At 36.7% G+C, this 17,683-nt stretch overlaps 2 protein-coding genes across 3 annotated transcripts; both read left to right on the top strand.

Annotated features, from left to right (window-relative positions):
* Positions 1–502: 502 nt before the first annotated feature.
* On the top strand, positions 503–1,447 carry LOC103750933 (olfactory receptor 10AG1-like). Its single transcript, XM_008854215.1, has one exon. It carries the CDS (start codon positions 503–505, stop codon positions 1,445–1,447), a length of 945 nt encoding a protein of 314 aa, XP_008852437.1.
* A 12,713-nt stretch (positions 1,448–14,160) lies between these two features.
* Positions 14,161–17,683, top strand: LOC103750932 (olfactory receptor 10AG1-like). Of its 2 annotated transcripts, XM_017803493.1 has the most exons (2): positions 14,161–14,194; positions 16,767–17,683. In XM_017803493.1, exons 1-2 carry the CDS (start codon positions 14,161–14,163, stop codon positions 17,681–17,683), a joined length of 951 nt encoding a protein of 316 aa, XP_017658982.1. The 2 variants fall into 2 exon arrangements, with proteins under 2 accessions (XP_017658982.1, XP_008852436.1); XM_008854214.1 differs by lacking the exon at positions 14,161–14,194 and having other exon boundaries at positions 16,739–17,683.

Raw genomic sequence — 17,683 nt, 5'->3', positions numbered from 1 at the left:
GTGGTACACAGATTTTTAAACTCTGGATAACATTCCTGATTTTTTTTTATTTCATAGTGTATTATATATTATCTTGAGGTATTTTAATATTTACTCATATGTAAATGTTAATATTAAGTTTATAATCACAAAAGCAAAAACAAAATATTGAGCAGAGAGAAAAAAAGCACAGCTGCACAATTAGAATGCTTGTTTAATTAACATTGGCTCAAACTGCGATTTTGAGTAGTGACAAGAAGATCTGAAGTGTCATGCCACGGAATCAGAAACCAAAAAATATACAAACAGTAGAAACAACAGGAAAAAACAGTGACAACTCCTACTGTGTTCACATAGTAGCAAGAAATGCAGTTCAGCAATTTTCAGGGAACTTGAGGGACATATGTTATTTTTTTCTAGAGAACCGAGGGACTTAGGTGAATGTTATATGTAGCATATGTGTGAGAAAAGGAAACGTAAGGGCAATAAAGTGATTGGTGCTTTTGGCTAAAACACTCCCTAGATGAAGCATGAAGAGATCAAGGACAAAGACAACGTTTCCACAGTGACCCAGTTCGTCCTCTTGGGATTCTCTGACCTTCCGGAACTCCAAGGGTTTCTATTTGTGATGTTCTCCACAATGTACTTTATTATATTAACTGGAAATTTCCTCATAATATTAATAACCAGGCTTGACCCTGCGTTACAGAAGCCCATGTATTTTTTCCTTGCAAATTTTTCTTTTCTGGAGATCTGTTATGTATCTGTCACTGTCCCTAGGATTCTGGTCAACATTTGTACTCAGGATCGAAGAATTTCTATTCTGACTTGTGCTACTCAAATGTGCTTTTTCCTAATTCTGGGAGCCACTGAATGTTTCCTCCTGGCTGTGATGTCCTATGACCGCTATGTGGCCATCTGCACCCCTCTGCACTATCCTCTGGTCATGAACCCAACAAAGCGCTTTCAGCTGGCAACAGGTTCCTGGCTCGGCGGCATCCCGGTTCAGATAGGACAAACCTGTCAGATATTTTCTCTGCATTTTTGTAATTATAACCACATAGATCACTTCTTCTGTGACTTACCCCCTATTCTGAAGCTGGCCTGTGGGGACACTTCTGTTAACGAGCTGTGTGTCTTCCTAGTGGCTGTCCTGTTTGCTGCAATCCCTTTTTTGTTGATACTCGCATCTTATAGCAGAATAATTGCCACCATTCTGAGATTGCCGACAGCCACAGGACGGGCTAAAGCCTTCTCCACCTGCTCGTCCCACCTGCTGGTGGTGTTTTTATTTTTTGGATCTGCTACTATTACTTACTTGAGGCCGAAGTCCACTCATTCTCCAGGAATTGACAGACTGCTCTTTCTGTTATACACCATCGTGACACCCATGTTCAATCCTATGATATACAGCCTTAGAAACAAAGAGGTCATTGCCGCCCTGAGAAAACTGGTACTTAGAAAATAGTGCCTTGGTTGTGGTGCACCAACGTTTGCAGTGAGCCTTTTTAGCTGCCTTATGCTTGGTGCCACAGAGTGCGTTCTCCTGGCTATGATAATCTATGTTCACTATGTGGCTACATCTGCCCTCTGTGCTTTCCTATGGTCACAAACCACAATCTGTGCATTTTGCTAATGGCTGTGTTCTGGTTCAATGGAATCCTTCTTTAGGTCGGTTAGTTTTAGCACATCTTCTCTCTGTCATTTTGTGCTTCCAACAAAATCAACCACTTCTATGACATCCCCCAATACTTCAGCTGGCCTGTGGGGACAGCTCTGTAATGAATGATGGTCTCAGGTGCTGTGTTGTTCACCATGATTCTGTTTCTGCTACGAAGTTTCTCCTATAGTAAAATCATCTCAACATTCCTGAAAATGCCATCAGACACAAGTCAGGCTAAAGCCAACTCAACCTGCTCCTCTTGTCTTGTAGGTCTGGTGTTATTTTGGGATCAACGATCATTACATATTTTAAACACAGTATGACTCCTTGTGGCAGAACAAAGTGTTTTCTTATTTCAATACTGAGACTTCCTTGTTTGGCCTCATGGTAAATAATGTAGTAACCTAAGTATGTCTTAACATCAATGAGAAAATCTTTATGTAAATCATTTAGTTAAGTATAAAGTTACATATTTGCAGATCTTATTTTGTATGTGTCTATAATAAAATTGACAGAGATACCTTTAATCCTGTGTGTTATCTGTTTGCACATGGTAATTATTTCCAAATAAGTTTTATTTGTAAATGTTGAGAGACAGTTCTTTGTACTATCAAATAACCAGTCATCCAGTTTGTATATGTTTTCTGAAGCATACATTATAAAAATGACAGTCTTTTATATTACCATAAATCATTTAAGTCTTTCTTATACAATAGTGGTAACTTAGCAACAGAATATTTTAAAGAACATACACAATGAATATTAAATAAAAGACATACACAAAAACACACATTGAAGTCAAATGTGGTAGCATACACCTTTTATCTCAGCACTTCAGAGCAAGAAGCAAGACTATCTCTGTGAGCTAGATGATAGACTGGTCTATATAGCAAATTCCAGACCACCTGGAGCTATAGAGAGGCAGGCCTTTTCTCAAAATCAACAAACACATAACAAAAACAACCCCCCCAAAAAAACAAAAAAAAACCCACATACACTTAACGCATATACTTAATTTATTCTAACAGACTGTCAAAAAATTTAAATCTTAAGATCCCAAAATTTTCTTTTATTTTTTAAATTTATTTTTTGACTGTTGTTTTTTTTTTGATTTTCAAACAATATAATTTGATGGTATATAGATCCTCTCCTTTATCCACAACTACCCTGACTGACCCCAGCAATTTAATGTATTATATTATACAGATAATAAGGCCTATAGAGTCTAATTTGTGTCCCCAAATGTCAGTCCATCCACTAGAGTCTGTTTAACCTATTAATAGTCCCATGCTTGAATGATACTGTCTCTGTCCCTTCCATCAGACATCTTTTGACACAATTTCCTTAGGTGGGGATGGGGTTTCTTACACTTCCTCTTGACTATGGTGGGATTTTTTTTCTGCTTTAATGTTGCACGAGGCTTGTGAATGCTGGCACCTTACTGTGTGTTCGTATGAGTAAATGACCAGCTGTCTGGAAAACTCTTTTTCGTTGTGGTCATCTGTGTCCTCCGACTTTTACAATTTTTCCTCTACCTCTTCTGAATTGATCCCTGAGCTTTGGGAGGAAGAATTTTGATATAGATTTCCTATTCACAGATAAGCTCCAGCTTCTTGATTTATGCTTCTTGAGCAGTTGTGAGTTTCTGTGTTAATCACCATCTGCTGAATAAGGAAACTTCTCTGTTGAGAGATGTATTAATCTACAGGCACAAAAAAATATGTCATGGGGCTGGAGAGACAGTTCAGTTATTATGAGCACTGGCCACTTTCGTAAATAACAGGGTATGATTTCCAGTACCCATATGGTAGCTAACGATCACCTGCAATTTCAGTTCCAGGTATCTGACAGCCTCTTCTGACCTCTGTGGACATTGCACCAAACAGGTGCACTCACGTACATGCAGAAAATACACTCATATACATAAAATAAAAATAATAAATAAAATATCTTTTAAAAAACATGTCATTAAGAGTCACTTTAATATGATAACTATCTAGTAGAAAATTAGTGCTAGGTTCTCACCTATGACCTGTAATATGTCTAGCCTAAAGATATTTGACAGGTGTTATATTTAATTAAAAAGTGATTGGTTACTCCCATAATATTTGTGTCACTATTGTGCTAGTGGGCATATCTTACCAGACCAGTTGTTATTGTATTTCATAGGATCCACAGCTGCTAAGTTTGATGATGACATTTTCCTTTTAATAGAAAAAAATAGCACCTTCCAGCACTATGAAAGCTAGCCAGTAGGGATGCTGTTTCCAGAAGCTTTCTCTTCTCTTGCTCTACCATTCATGTATGTAGTGTCTTCAACAATATGGTATTGCTGTGAAGTTCTAGTGCATAACCAAGAGCAAAGACAATGGCCACTATTGTTTGAGTGTCCATGGTACCCCTGGTGAACAGCTTCTAGAGAGGGAATCCATTCCTGACACTGAGGGGATTATTTTGTTTTGTTTTTCATTAGCCTATGATGTGTAGAAAGGGCAATGTCCCCTGTTATATGCTAACTACTTTTAATCTCTTTTTATGATTTATATGAATACACATTAAGAAGCTTCTATACTAATAGGTTGCAATGTGGCTTTCTCTATAGGCTTTTAGAGTTACTTATCCTTACCCATACTCCTTTCTCGGCCCTGTCCTCCCATCCCCAACCATTTAATCCTTCCTACTCCACTGTTCAACTTCCCCCTTCACGTCACTGGATTCCACCACTCTTCCCAGTACACCTCCCACACACATCCATGGCTATTTATTAGTTTCTAAACCTCTCTCAATTTTCAAATTGAAACATGCATATCTAAGATTTCAAAGCTAGCCCCAGCTGTGATAAAGAACTTGTGACCTTTTTTGAGTCTAGTTTACCTCACTCAGGATGATTGTTTCCAGTTCTACCCATTTACCTGTGATTTTCTTATTTTAATTTATAAGAGCTTAATAATATTAATCTAATCTCTATGTGTCTATCATCTATCTATCTATCTATCATCTATCTATCTATCATCTATCTATCATCTATCATCTCTCAGCCATCTACCATCTAACTATACCTTCCTTATCCATTCATCAGTTGATGGATATCCAAGTTATTTCAAATTTCTAGCTATTTTGGAAAGAACAATAATGAACGTGGATAGACAGGTATTTCTGTAGGATGGTGGAGAGTGGTATGGCTGGGTCACATGCTAAATCAATTTTGAGTTTATTGAGAAATCGCCACACTGACTTTCATAGTGACTGTACCAGTTTTCCCTGTTTCCAACAGTGGATAAGGGGCAGCAGGCCCCAACCCTAGGCAAGAAACTATTGGCAAATGGTAACTGTGGGGTTAGGAAGAGTACATTTTTGTAAGGGAATGACTTAGATAAACTGAATAGATGCCAGTTGTTGAATTTGTACCAAAGGACATCTGGATACCAATGTTTGAGAGGATAGGACTTAACATATATGACAAAATATCTGAAATATGGTGTGGGAGCTATGGGACGCTGTGGAGGGGGATGCCATAATTTTATTAAGATGTAATATATATATATATTTATTTACAAAAACTCAAAAAATATAAAATTTTTTTTAAAAAAAAGAGTTGTGCTTTCTCTACATCTCTGCCAGCATTCTTTGGGGTATGGGGATGTTTGCCATTCTGAGAAGTGGATGAAATCTCAAAGATGTCTTAATATGCATTTCCCTAATAATTAAAGATGTTAAACATTTTTTAAATTATTTATCCATTTGTTTTTCATCTTTAGAGAGCTCCCTGTTTGGCTCCTTGCCCCCCTTTTAATTGGCTTGTTTTATTAATACTTAGTTTTTTTTTAATTCTCTGTATTTTCTAGATACTAATCCCTTGTCACAGGTTAGTATCTAGATTTTTCCCAGTCTGTAGGTTCTTTCTTCCCTAGAATAATGGTATTCTTTGATGTGAGGAAATTTTTGTTTCATGTGGTACTATTTATCAGTTGTTGTACCTACAGCCTGTGCTATAGTAGTCCTGTTCAGACAGTCCTTTACTGTGCCTATAAGTGCCAATATTTTCCCTACTTTCTCCTCTAACTGAATCAGGTATTATGTTGAGGTCCTTGATCCATTTGGACTTGAGGGTTTTTGTTTTTGTTTGTTTGTTTGTTTTTGTTCTTGTTGGTCTTTTTGAGGCAGGGTCTCCCTGTAGCCCCAGCAGTCCTGGAACTCACTATGTAGACCAGGCTGGCCTTGAACTCAGAGAGATCAGCCTGCCTCTGCCTCCCGAAGTGCTGGGATTAAAGGCCTACACCACCACGTCAGGCCTAGCATTGAGTTTTATGCATGGTGACACAAAGGAATCTAATTTCATTCTTCTACACATCCTTATCCAGTTTCACCAACACCATTTGTTGAACATACTGTCTTTTCTCCTGTGCATTTTTGGCTCCTTTTTAAAATATCAGGTGGCTATAAGTGTGTGGATGTAAATCAGGGTCCTCAATTATATTTCACTGGTCATTTTCTTTTGTTTTGTAAGCCAGCACATACTGTTTTTATACTATAACTCTGTAATATAATTTGATATAAGGGATGGTAAGGCCATCAGCAGGTCCTTTATTGACCAAGATTATATTGCTTTCCTAGGTTTATGTGTGTATATTTTTCCATATGAAACTTGAAATGATTGTTTTCAATTTCTGAGATGGACTCTGTTGGGATTTTCATAGATATTGCACTGAATTTGTAGATTTCTTTTGGTGGGATACCGTTTTTACAATATGAACCTCACTGACCCATGTGCCTCAGAGCTCTTTCAGTCTTCAGGCATCTCCTACAAACTTTCCCTTCAGTGCCTCAAAGTTTTTTGTTGTGGCAGTTCTTTACTTCCTTTCTTCAATGGAGGCTATCAAGACTGAGATTGCTTCCTAGGTTTCTTTCTCAGAATGTTCGTTGTTGGTATATAGGAACATTACCGATTTGATGGTGTTGATTTCATATTTTGCTACTTTGCTTCATGTGTTTTTCATCTCTAACTTTTCTAATGGAATCTTTAGGAATTTTTATATATAGACTCATACCTTCTTCAGATAAAGATACTTTGAGTTCTTCCTTTTCAGTTTTTATCCCTTTTATCTCTTTTGTTTGTCTTACTGCTCTAGTTAAGATTTCAAGTACTATATTGAACAGAAATGGAGTCGACATTCTTGTATTGTTCTTGATTTAAAGGGAATTGCTTTCAGTTTTTCTACATTTAGTTGATGTTGGCTCTGGACTTGTGAATATTGCCTTTATTATGCTGACTTATATCCACTTTATGCCTCAGTTCTTTAGGTATTTTATCGTCCATGAGTTTTGGATTTTATCAAAGGACTTTTCTGCATTTGTTGAAATAATCAAGGGTTTCTATCACTGGGTTTGTTTATGGGGTGGATTACCTTTATTGGTTGACATATTTTGAAGCATCCCTACATCACTGGAATTAAACTACCTTATCATGGTGGATAATCTCTTTGATGTGTTCTTGCATTCAGTTTGAGATTATTTCTTTAAGAATGTTTGCATCTATGTTCATTAGAGAGACATCTACAATTTCCTTTTTTGTGGGGGTGTGGTCTTTGCTTGGTTTTGGTATTAGAGTAATACTGACTTCACAAAAGGAATTTAGGACTGTTCATTCATTTTCTATTTTACAGAATAATTTGAGGTGTTGACATTAGTTCTGTGAAGTTTTAGTAGAATTTGGCAGTGCATCCTTCTGGACCTGGGTTCTTTATAGTTGAGCAATTTTTAATTTATCTATTTCGTTGATTGTTAAGGATCAGTTTATATTATTTGCATAACTTCAGTTTAATTTTGGTAGGTTGTACATATCTAGAAAGTTTTCCCTTTCATTCAAATTTGCTATGCCTTTTGAAACATATATTTTTAAAATATATGTTTTATTTATTATTTTTATTTTATGTATATGAGTGTATTGTCTGCATGTATCTGAGCACACCCTGTGGTACAATGGCACAGAGGTCAGAAGAGGGCTTCAGAGTCCCCTGGAAGTGGAGTTAAGGACGGTTTGTAGTTGCCATGTGGGTGGTGGGAATTGAACCTGGGTCCTCTGCAGGAACAGTCAGTGCTGTTAACTGCTGAGCCATCTCTCCAGCCCCTGAAAAAAATATTTTTAAAGTACGTCCTTAAAATTCTCTGAATTTGCTCTGTGTCTGTCAAAAGGTCTCCCTTTTCATCTCTGAATTTCTTTATTTGTGATCTCTCAGTCTTCAGGTTAATTTGTATAAAAGTTTGTCAATCTTGTTAATATTTTTAAAGAAAGCGTTCTTCATTTCATTTATTCTTTATATAATTTCCTTCATTTACATTTCATTAATTTCAATTTGATTTTATTTATGTCTTTGCATGTACTCTTTTTAGTTATTGCTTGTTCTTGTTTTTTCCAGGGCATTAAGGTACATCTTTAAAATTTACATTTGATTTTTATAATTTTCTAATGTAGGCCTTAATACTATAAAGTTTCCTCTTAGCACTGAAGGTTGTGTCCTAAAGTTTTTTCATTTTTATTCAATTCTGGTATTATTAAAATTTCCTTCATGATTTCTCACTTGATATAAATTTCAAGCCATAGGATACTATTTAGGTTCCATAGAATGATATTTAGCTTCCATGAATTTGTGTTTTATCCCAAATTTTATTGTTGCTGATATTTAGCTTTATTCCTTTGTGGATGGATAAGATACAAGATGATTTTTCAGTGTTTGTAATTTGTGGAGACTTGCTTTGTATCCTAATGTGTGGTCAATTTTGGAGGAAGAGCTATGGACTCCTGAGACGAAGGTATATTCTTTGGTGTTTGAATGAAATGGTCTGTAGATGTCTGTAAAGTCCATTTGATTATTGGTGTCATTTAATTCCATGATTTCTCTGTTTAGTTTTTGGTCTTGTTGACCTATCTATTAGTGACAGAGGGCTACTGAAGCCATCCACTCTCACCTTGTTCAAGTCAATGTGAGATGATTGACATATAAAGACTTTTACATATTTGGATGCCCCTATATAAGGTGCATATATGTTTAGGATTGCAATTTCTAGTGGGTGGATATTTCCTTTACTGAGAGTGAAGTAAGCATCCCTGTCCCTTCAGACAGGTTTAGTTTGAAGTCTATTCTGTCAGATGCTGGAATAGTCATACCTGCTTGTTTATTGGTTCCATCTTCTTAGAATATCTTTCCCATCATTTTACCCTAAGGTGGTGTCAGTCATTGTTGGTGAGTTATGTTTCTTGGAGACAGTAGATCAATGGATACTGTGTACTATTCTAATCAGGCTATCTTTTCCTGGAGAATTGAGACCATTAATATGGAGGTCATTTTGGTGGTCATTACTGACCAATGTTTATTAATTCTTATTAGGTTGGTGTTGTAGTGCTGTTTTCTTTGATCTATTTTTTTTTTGTCTATTCTTTATTCTTTGTGACTTTGTGAGTGTTTAATTTTCTCTTCTGATCAAAGTATTCCATCCAATATTCCCTATAGAGTCGGTTTTGTGGATGTAAATTTCTAAGTCTGTTTTTATCATGGAAAGATTTTCTTTCTCCTTCAATTACAACTGATAGGTTTCCCGGGTGCAGTAATCTGGGCTCACATCTGTGTTCTTTCATGATTTGTATGACATTGGTCCATGCTCTTATGTATTTCAAAATGTCCATTGAAAAGTCAGCTGTTATTCTGATTGACCTGCTTTTACATGTGACTTTATCTTTCTCTCATACAGTTTATAGCATCTTTTCTTTGTTCTGTACATTTAGTGTTGACTATTACACAACATGGGTAATTTTTATTTTTTCTGGTCCTGCTATGTGGTGTTGTTTATGCCTCTTGTACCTTGATAAGTATCTCTTTCCATAGGTTTGGGAATTTTTCTCCAACCATTTTAATAAAAGTATTTTCTGTAGTCATTCACACATATTACCCCCACCCCGGCTCTTACAAATTTTTTGGCTCCTCTTCTGCATTGATCCCTGAGCCCTAGGTGGCAGAGGATTAAAATTGTCCTGTTCCTAGACACACACTCTGTAGTCTTTTATTCTCTACACATTGGCCAGTTTTGGTTTTCTGTATTACTCATTCTCTGTTGCATGAGGAAGCTTCACTGGGGGGGGTGAGAGATGCATCTCTCTACCCCTTGTTCCACTATGTTCTGTGAACCTTAGGTATACAGGTTTCATTACAGATGTGTCACTTAGGTCTGGTCATCTCATGTGAGAGACAGGCTTGAGCCTAGGGTGATAGTGCAACTGTCAGGGTCACGTGGTTTCCAGTAATCCAGGTTCTGTCTGAAGCCCAGTATGCTAATGAGGCATCCTACCCTCTATTCTGTGATAGAACGTTAAGTCTGTTATCCTACTTAGGATGATGCTAATAAGGTATCCTACTTGCTGTACTGTGATTGGACCACTATCCCTATATAAGCTTGTGCCTTCCTGCAATAAAGCAGACTTGTGTCACAGAATCTGTTCTCCTGTGTCTGAATGCAGCTCCACTGACACAGTCTCCTCACCAGCCCTGGGGTCCAGGACCGGGCAGAAGCAGCTATGACAGGAGGCAGCACAGGGCAAGCAAAAGAGCTGCCTCAGCACCAGGCAAGCAGAAGAGCAGCCTCAGCAGAGGGCAGGCAGAAGAGCGGCCTCAGTCCAGGGCGAGCGGAGGAGCATCCTCAATGCCCATGAGAACGAAGGAGTGGCACCCATGAGAACGGCCGCTGCTGGCGGTGACTGCAATCTCACAGACACTTTCTGTTTGATCAGTTAGGAATTTTGTAATAGTATCCTTCTGTACAAACAAGCTTCCTTAGTTAAGCCAGGATGAACAGTATTCAAGTGGCAGGGTATAGGTACATGGTGGTCTGAGTGATCCAGCCCAGCACAAGTCTGAGCCAGGGAAGGGTCCCAGAAATCCAGGCTGAGTTGATAGATGAGAAGTTGGAATTGACTCACTCTGCCACATGCAGATTCAGGATGAGACAGTATTTCTGTGACCCAAGGAAATCTGAATGTGAAGAACACACAGTATGAGGGAGTCTCAGAGATAGAGCTCCAAGTGTCAAGAATTTTTGGTTTATTTTAATGTTGAGAATCCTACCAAGGCCCTCACACATGATAATAAGTTTTTTATTCCTGATCTACATACATGCCCAAGGATTGATGAGCCCTCATTTTTGTGTTTGTAGTTTTTTAAGTGTTTATATATTTTAAGCATAATGCACAAATGCACACAAACAGATTTGATAAATCATATTATTTAATATAACAGATACTGTTAAAATGTAAACATAAAATAAAAACTAGGAAAGAGAAAGAATTCTTGGAATATTGGCAAGTACTTTTTCAAAGAAAAATATTGACAAGTTGCTTATAACAAAGATATTTTCCAAAGGAGATAAAAATACAGTAAAATTAATGAAGAGGAGAGAACTTCTTATAAAAGCATGTATTTGCTGTAACAGCAGCTATCTCACACATGCATTTTATGTGCATATATAATGACTAATGATATGATTATCAGGATCCATTGTAGGCATATCACAAGAAATTATCTTAGTCCTTCATTTTACTGAAAATGTAGCTGCCAAACTGTGCGTTTTCAATGTTTGTATTTCTTAATAGCCACAAAAACAAGACCTGAATTTTAAGTAGAGTGGCCAGGTCACCCTCAAAGTGTATTTGATGCTTATGGTAGGAGACCAAGCACATTATGAAGATTCAGTGGTATAATGTAATTGAAAACTGGATCCTACCCAGACCTTGTTTTTCAAGGTGGTTGACTTTGTAGGGTAGACATGGGTGATTCAGTCAGGCAAACTGACTAAGGCTTTTATCCTTCAAGGAATATGGCCAGTGTGCATCCATTGACAGTAACCCATTCACAGAGTAACAAGTTTAGGACTGTCCCTTTTGGACTACCAGGACACATGATGGTGATCTTCTTGACCTCGTGTGGAACCAGCCCTCACCATCTGCAGCAGTAACCTGGAAAACACATCATGGCATCGATCCAAAGTAAGCAAAAAAAAATGGCCAGATCCTGCAAGGAGATGACCTTGAAATTTGACTTGGTTGCTACCCTAAACTTGACCTTTAATTTGTGATTCCCCTAGCTCTTGGGAGAGTACTTATAATATTACTTTAGAAACCAAGGCCCTCAAATGATCCCTTCTCTCCCTTTTTTTTGTTGACTGGACACATGTCCTCTCTCCCCATCTATGTGGATGTGTTTGAGGGATGATAGGCTGTTGTAGCAGTCATCAGTCTCCACTACTGTCCCATTACTTATCTCCTGTTTGTGAGGGTGGGGGAACTGGGAGTGGAGCTCTGTTAACCAACACTGATAATGGTTTTCTTTGACTCATCAAGACTTTGAAGGGAATGGGCCTAAATCAATATGCATAAAGCAGAGGCTTGGTGGGCCAATTTGCAAAAAGGAAGTTGGGGTTGGGGAGCAGTGAATGAGAACAATGGTGGAAGGAATGGAGCAGGAGCAGTAATGGGGGACAGGGATCTTGAATCAGGCTGATTGAGGCTTAGCCTAAGGGTGGGAGGAGCTACCTGGGGTCTGTCCATATTGTTATGTTTACAGGCTTCCTGTCTCCCATGATTCTGCCTTGATTACAAACTATAGAGGAGTAGGGGCATCATTTCAAAATACACAAAAGGACAAGATTACTCATTTTTTTTTTTTTCCATTTAACTAACTGTGTTATGCTAAGCTTCTAGTGTGGGAAGAAAAGAAAATGTTTTCCTTCCATTAGAAAGTGACCTGGGGAAGGAATTTATCCCTAGGGTAGAGAGCATTTCCTAATAAATAGCACTGTGAATTTTGACAATAGAATGTGTGTTAGAAGGTGTTTGGCTTCTGTTTCTGATGAAGTAAACTATTGAGCTTGAAAGTAAGACTTGTTTGCTACTATCTTTTTCCAATAAATAAAGTTAAGAATTATAGTTAACTCTAAACAGATAATTATGAATCATTTTGACAATTATCAAATTTGTATATATAGCTTTGGTATGAACATTAGGATAAATTGTACAGAAAATTTATAATTTGTATTTTTTATTTTAGAAAGTGTTTCAAATTGTATTTATATTATTCTGAAATGTTATTTATTAGATTAAATGAGAATAAAATGTAAAACATTTTAATAGAAAAGCTAATATACTGAAAAGTAATGTCACCAATATCAGCATCACCTGTATGTTAGCTGTAGCAAGTCATTACCATGTTTTATCCAATTTTTATTTCTTTTTTATCAAGCCATACACACACACACACACACACACACACACACACACACACATGTTTGACATGTATTAAACTATTTTACTTGTATTAGATCTGGACCTCATAGCTCATAAGAAACCAACTACATTACAAAGCCAATCAAATGATGAATGACCTTCATTAAAACAGGTCTGAAACCAACTAGTTTCAAATTGATAGTGTAATTTCTGGGTGTCTTTGAGAGTCAGATCATTTGTGCTTAACTTGAAAGGCTAGGGCCCCTGAAACTCAATGGCCACTAAAACTTCTTTGAGTCAGGGGATTTCAAATTCTTGTTCTGTGAATTCAAGGAAAGAAGTATTTTATTATAGGGAACTTAGTAGAGAGAAGGCAGAAATCCCACACAGCAGGAAGGGTCCCTGTGAGCAAGATACTATTGAGCCTCCTTACTCTGGAGTTAATAAGGCTTTAGTGAAATGAAGAGGGGAGGAATAGAAGAGTTGGCCAGTTCAGTTCCCAGTCCAAAGGACTGAGTCCCTTTAATTTCCTTTCAAGTCCTCAGTGTGGTTTCCAGGAACCCTGTACTCTTTTAGTGAAGAGAGACAAGGAAACAATAACCAGATCCTGTTCCCCCAACCCCCTTCCTAGCGTCCTCAGAGTCTGGCTATGGTGGATCCATAGATATCTTTGGCTTATCTTTAGCTCTGTAATCTCTGGCCTCAGGCAAGTATACTGCCAGTCCAGGTCTTGGCCAAGAAATAAACTAATCACTTTTCTTTTTGGGTCATTTTATGCTAAACTGCTTACCCAATTTGTACCTCCTGTTCTCTTCAAAATAATTTCTGCCAGTTGGTTAAAAATTAAAACCAATGATTAGTGTCTATGAAAATATTAGATACATATTAGCATATTTTTATATTGTTTTTGATGATTTCTGCCATGAGAACAACCCTTCTGAATCCACGCACCCATTTCAAGTTTTATTACTGGCTTCAGTTCTTTTTCATATAAGTATGAGCACTGCGTACATTGTAATGTTAAATGCTTTAATGAAGATCATGCTAACTATACCAAAGAAAATAATTGTTTCAAAGTGAATACAAGATAGATAAAGGTTAAATGAGCATAAATCATCTGAATAAAAACAGACGTACCTATACTCTCCAAATGTTTGCTGTTTTCTTTTTAACTATAAGTAGAATATTCAAAAGGTTTCCAAGTAAGAAACAATTGCAAAAATGTTAAAGATTTCTAAGATGCAGTTTTGAAATGATTGGCCTTACAATCCAGCAGCCAAAGCTCAGTTCAGTGACAGAATTCTGCCTAACAGTCAGAATCCCAGACTAGATCTCAGCACTGCAGAAAAAAATCAAAGAGATGGTAAGTACAGTGGGATAGGTTAGTATTTTTTCAATATCAGCTTATTTAGATGTACTATTAAAAATGAAGTTCAAAAATGTGAATTAAGTTGCTGATTTTTTACTAACAAAAATTTGAGATTTCCCACCCCAAAACAGAAAATTGAAAAAAAAAAAAAAAAATTCCTATAGGTACAGGGCAAGCAAAACTTTGTTTAAGGCAGCTTTTCTTTTTCAGTAGTTTTGGAATCTTTTTAGATTCGATTTAGAAATTTATTGACTTATATAGAACATGGTAAATAATAGGTAAAAGTGGTTAGAATGGGCAAAATGTCCAAAATAACAATAACAAATATTACATAAATGAAAAGAATCAATGCATCTACTTATTTATTTATTTATTTTCATTTATTCAATCTTTTAGGGAATGACAGCATTTGAGAGCAACATTTAGTCATCCAAATGTACCAAATGTATTATACATAATGTTTAACAGGTCTTCAATAAAATAATTTAAATGAAAGGTTTTTTTTGGGGGGGAGGGATGGGCTCCTTGTAGCCCCAGCTGTCCTGGAACTCACTATGTAAACCAGGCTGGCCACCAACTCACAAACATCCTCCTGCCTCTGCCTCCTAAGTGCTGGGATTAAAGTCATGCGCCACCATGCCTGGCCTATTAAAAGTATTTTTAACATTGTACACATAATGAGTTCAGGACTGTATTCAATAGGTCAATAAACACTTTTAATATTGTGTATATTTTTGTGAGGAAAAAATAACTTTGTGGCACAGTTTAATCTCCTTAATATAGTAGTTTGCTAATGTCATATTTCACCTAATAGAACAATTCCTATACATTTTATTGTTTCAGTTGCAAGATTTTTACATTATCATATTAAATTATCGCTAATAAAATTCCATAACTTAAGAAAAAATTGAGTAGCATTTTGTTATTGAAAATAGAGTATTGCAGACAGAAAAGAAATTCTTTTTAACAGTGGATCATCACAAAATGCTTAGGTCTACCAAGCCTGTCACAGACTGTTGTTCCTTCTGAGTCTGCATCCGTATTTTGAATGTAATATCAAGAGCAATAGCCACAAATACACCTCTTGAAACCTGACTGGAAGTCAGACTCCTCTTTGCAACGAGTTTGCCTTTATGTCTTTAAATAAATAATATTTAATGTGGAAATTAGTGAACACATATTGAAAAGAATCATATAGTGAAATGTTTCTACAAGAGGGAAAAATTACAATGTATATGATCCAAAGATATTAAATGGGTCAGTAAAGATAGGGAGATGTAAAGATAAGGCATATAGAGAGTAGAGCAAAATATTAGTTTTAGGGTAAAAGGGAGGAGAGTATGATGTGTTCCTTAATGGTTACTTTCAAGGTTTCTATATATTTATATTTTTTTCTTGAATTCAGAACTTCATGTGATGTACATGATGCCATTCACACCTGCTCCCTGTTCCTAGCACCTCCCACTAAACCTTCCAACTAATGCCTTCCATTATTATCAGTCCTTTACATTTATTCATTATTTATTTTGCTGTAAAACTTGGAAAGATAAAATAAGATATACTGTAATCTAGAGTCAATACAGACCAATGAAAATAAATAAGAATATAAAAATTTACTCATGAATGAACCCACACAAATACTTGTAAAGCAATAGACAGTGGAACAGTTGAGCTCATCAAGATAAGAGCAATGACCAAGGCCATGAGCATTCTAAGTTGGTGCTGTTTTATGTAATCCATATCTACTCAGGATAGAGAGATGCATGATTTACTGAGATTTGCTTTCTTCATCATAAATGCTGATGAGACTACTTCTGACTCTTGGTTTCTGTGGATAGGAAGGCCACCTTAAAGTTCTTTACTTCATCCTGTCCTATGTAAATACCATATCATCATTAAAATGTGAAAAGGATTCATGTCTTCTATTTAGGAAGACTTTACAATGAATACAATTTAATAATAATAAATATCATGCCATGCTACTTGGTGGCCTCTTAATCACTCATTTCAAAATAAAATGGTATAAATTATTGATATAAAAACAGAAATCAGTTTCAAATATTAAATATCTTCTGCCCAAATGACTTTATATGGCCTTAAGAATATTTAATTGTTTTAAAACTATTCTTGAATTAACATTCATAGAAAACAAAAATAATGGGTACATAGAGAAATTTCAACTGCAAGAACACAATCATTATTTATTTGAACATAATCTTGAATTGCTGTTTTGAAGTTTGAGGAGAAAATTAAAGTGGCTTGGCTCATCATCAGAAAACACAAAAGATACTTAGTATTAGAAAAAAATAATAACTTCACTAACATTTCGGAGGATACAGGAATATAATAGTTCTTGAAGGAAAATGGAATTTTGGAGGTGTGTTATCATTAGTTTATACATGACAAAGCAAAACCGATGCCCTGGTTATTAACTTATACTTGTGGTAAAATCATCTCCCAGATGCAACATGAAAAGATCAAGGCAGAAGACAATGTTTCCACAGTGATGCAGTTCGTCCTCCTGGGATTCTCTGACCTTCCAAGCCTTCAAGGGTTTTTATTTGTAATATTCTCCATAATGTACTTGATTATCTTGATTGGAAATTGCCTCATAATATTAATAACCAGGCTTGACCCTGCATTACATAAACCCATGTATTTTTTTCTTGCAAATTTTTCTTTGCTGGAAATCTGTTATGTGTCAGTCACTCTCCCTAGGATTTTGTTCAACCTTTGGACTCAAGACAGAAGAATTTCCGTTCTGTCTTGTGCCACACAAATGTGCTTCTTCTTAATGCTGGGAGCCACTGAGTGTTTCCTCCTGGCTGTGATGTCCTATGACCGCTATGTGGCCATCTGCAACCCTCTGCATTATCCTCTGGTCATGAACCCAACAAAATGTTCTCAGCTGGCAGCAGGTTCCTGGTTCAGTGGCATCCCAGTCCAGATAGGACAAACCTGTCAGATATTTTCTCTGCATTTTTGCAATTCTAATAGAATAAGTCATTTTTTCTGTGATTTACCTCCCATCCTGAAGCTGGCCTGTGGGGACACTTCAGTGCATGAGCTGTCTGTCTATGTAGTGGCTATGCTCTTTGTTGCCTTCCCTTTTATGCTGATACTTGCCTCCTATAGCAGAATCATTGTCACCATTCTGAAGTTGCCAACAGCCACAGGACGGGCTAAAGCCTTCTCCACGTGCTCTTCCCACCTGGTGGTGGTGTTTTTGTTTTTTGGATCTGCGACTATTACTTACTTAAGGCCAAAGTCCACTCATTCGCCAGGAATTGACAAATTGCTCTCTCTTTTTTACACCATTGTGACCCCCATGTTCAATCCCATGATATACAGTCTTAGGAACAAGGATGTGATTACAGCACTGAGAAAATTATTACTTAAAAAATAG

This window comes from Nannospalax galili, unplaced genomic scaffold, assembly GCF_000622305.1.
Source record: "Nannospalax galili isolate Female #2095 unplaced genomic scaffold, S.galili_v1.0 scaffold2127, whole genome shotgun sequence".
NCBI classification, from domain to species: domain Eukaryota; kingdom Metazoa; phylum Chordata; class Mammalia; order Rodentia; family Spalacidae; genus Nannospalax; species Nannospalax galili.
This window is presented reverse-complemented; position numbering and strand designations above follow the sequence as displayed.

Bases quoted from the DNA above. Each gene is read 5' to 3' on its own strand.
- LOC103750933 (XM_008854215.1), top strand. From the start codon at position 503: ATGAAGCATGAAGAGATCAAGGACAAAGACAACGTTTCCACAGTGACC.
- LOC103750932 (XM_017803493.1), top strand. From the start codon at position 14,161: ATGATTGGCCTTACAATCCAGCAGCCAAAGCTCA. The intron at 14,195-16,766 runs GTTCAGTGACAG...TCAAGGCAGAAG, and splicing joins AATCCAGCAGCCAAAGCTCA to ACAATGTTTCCACAGTGATG.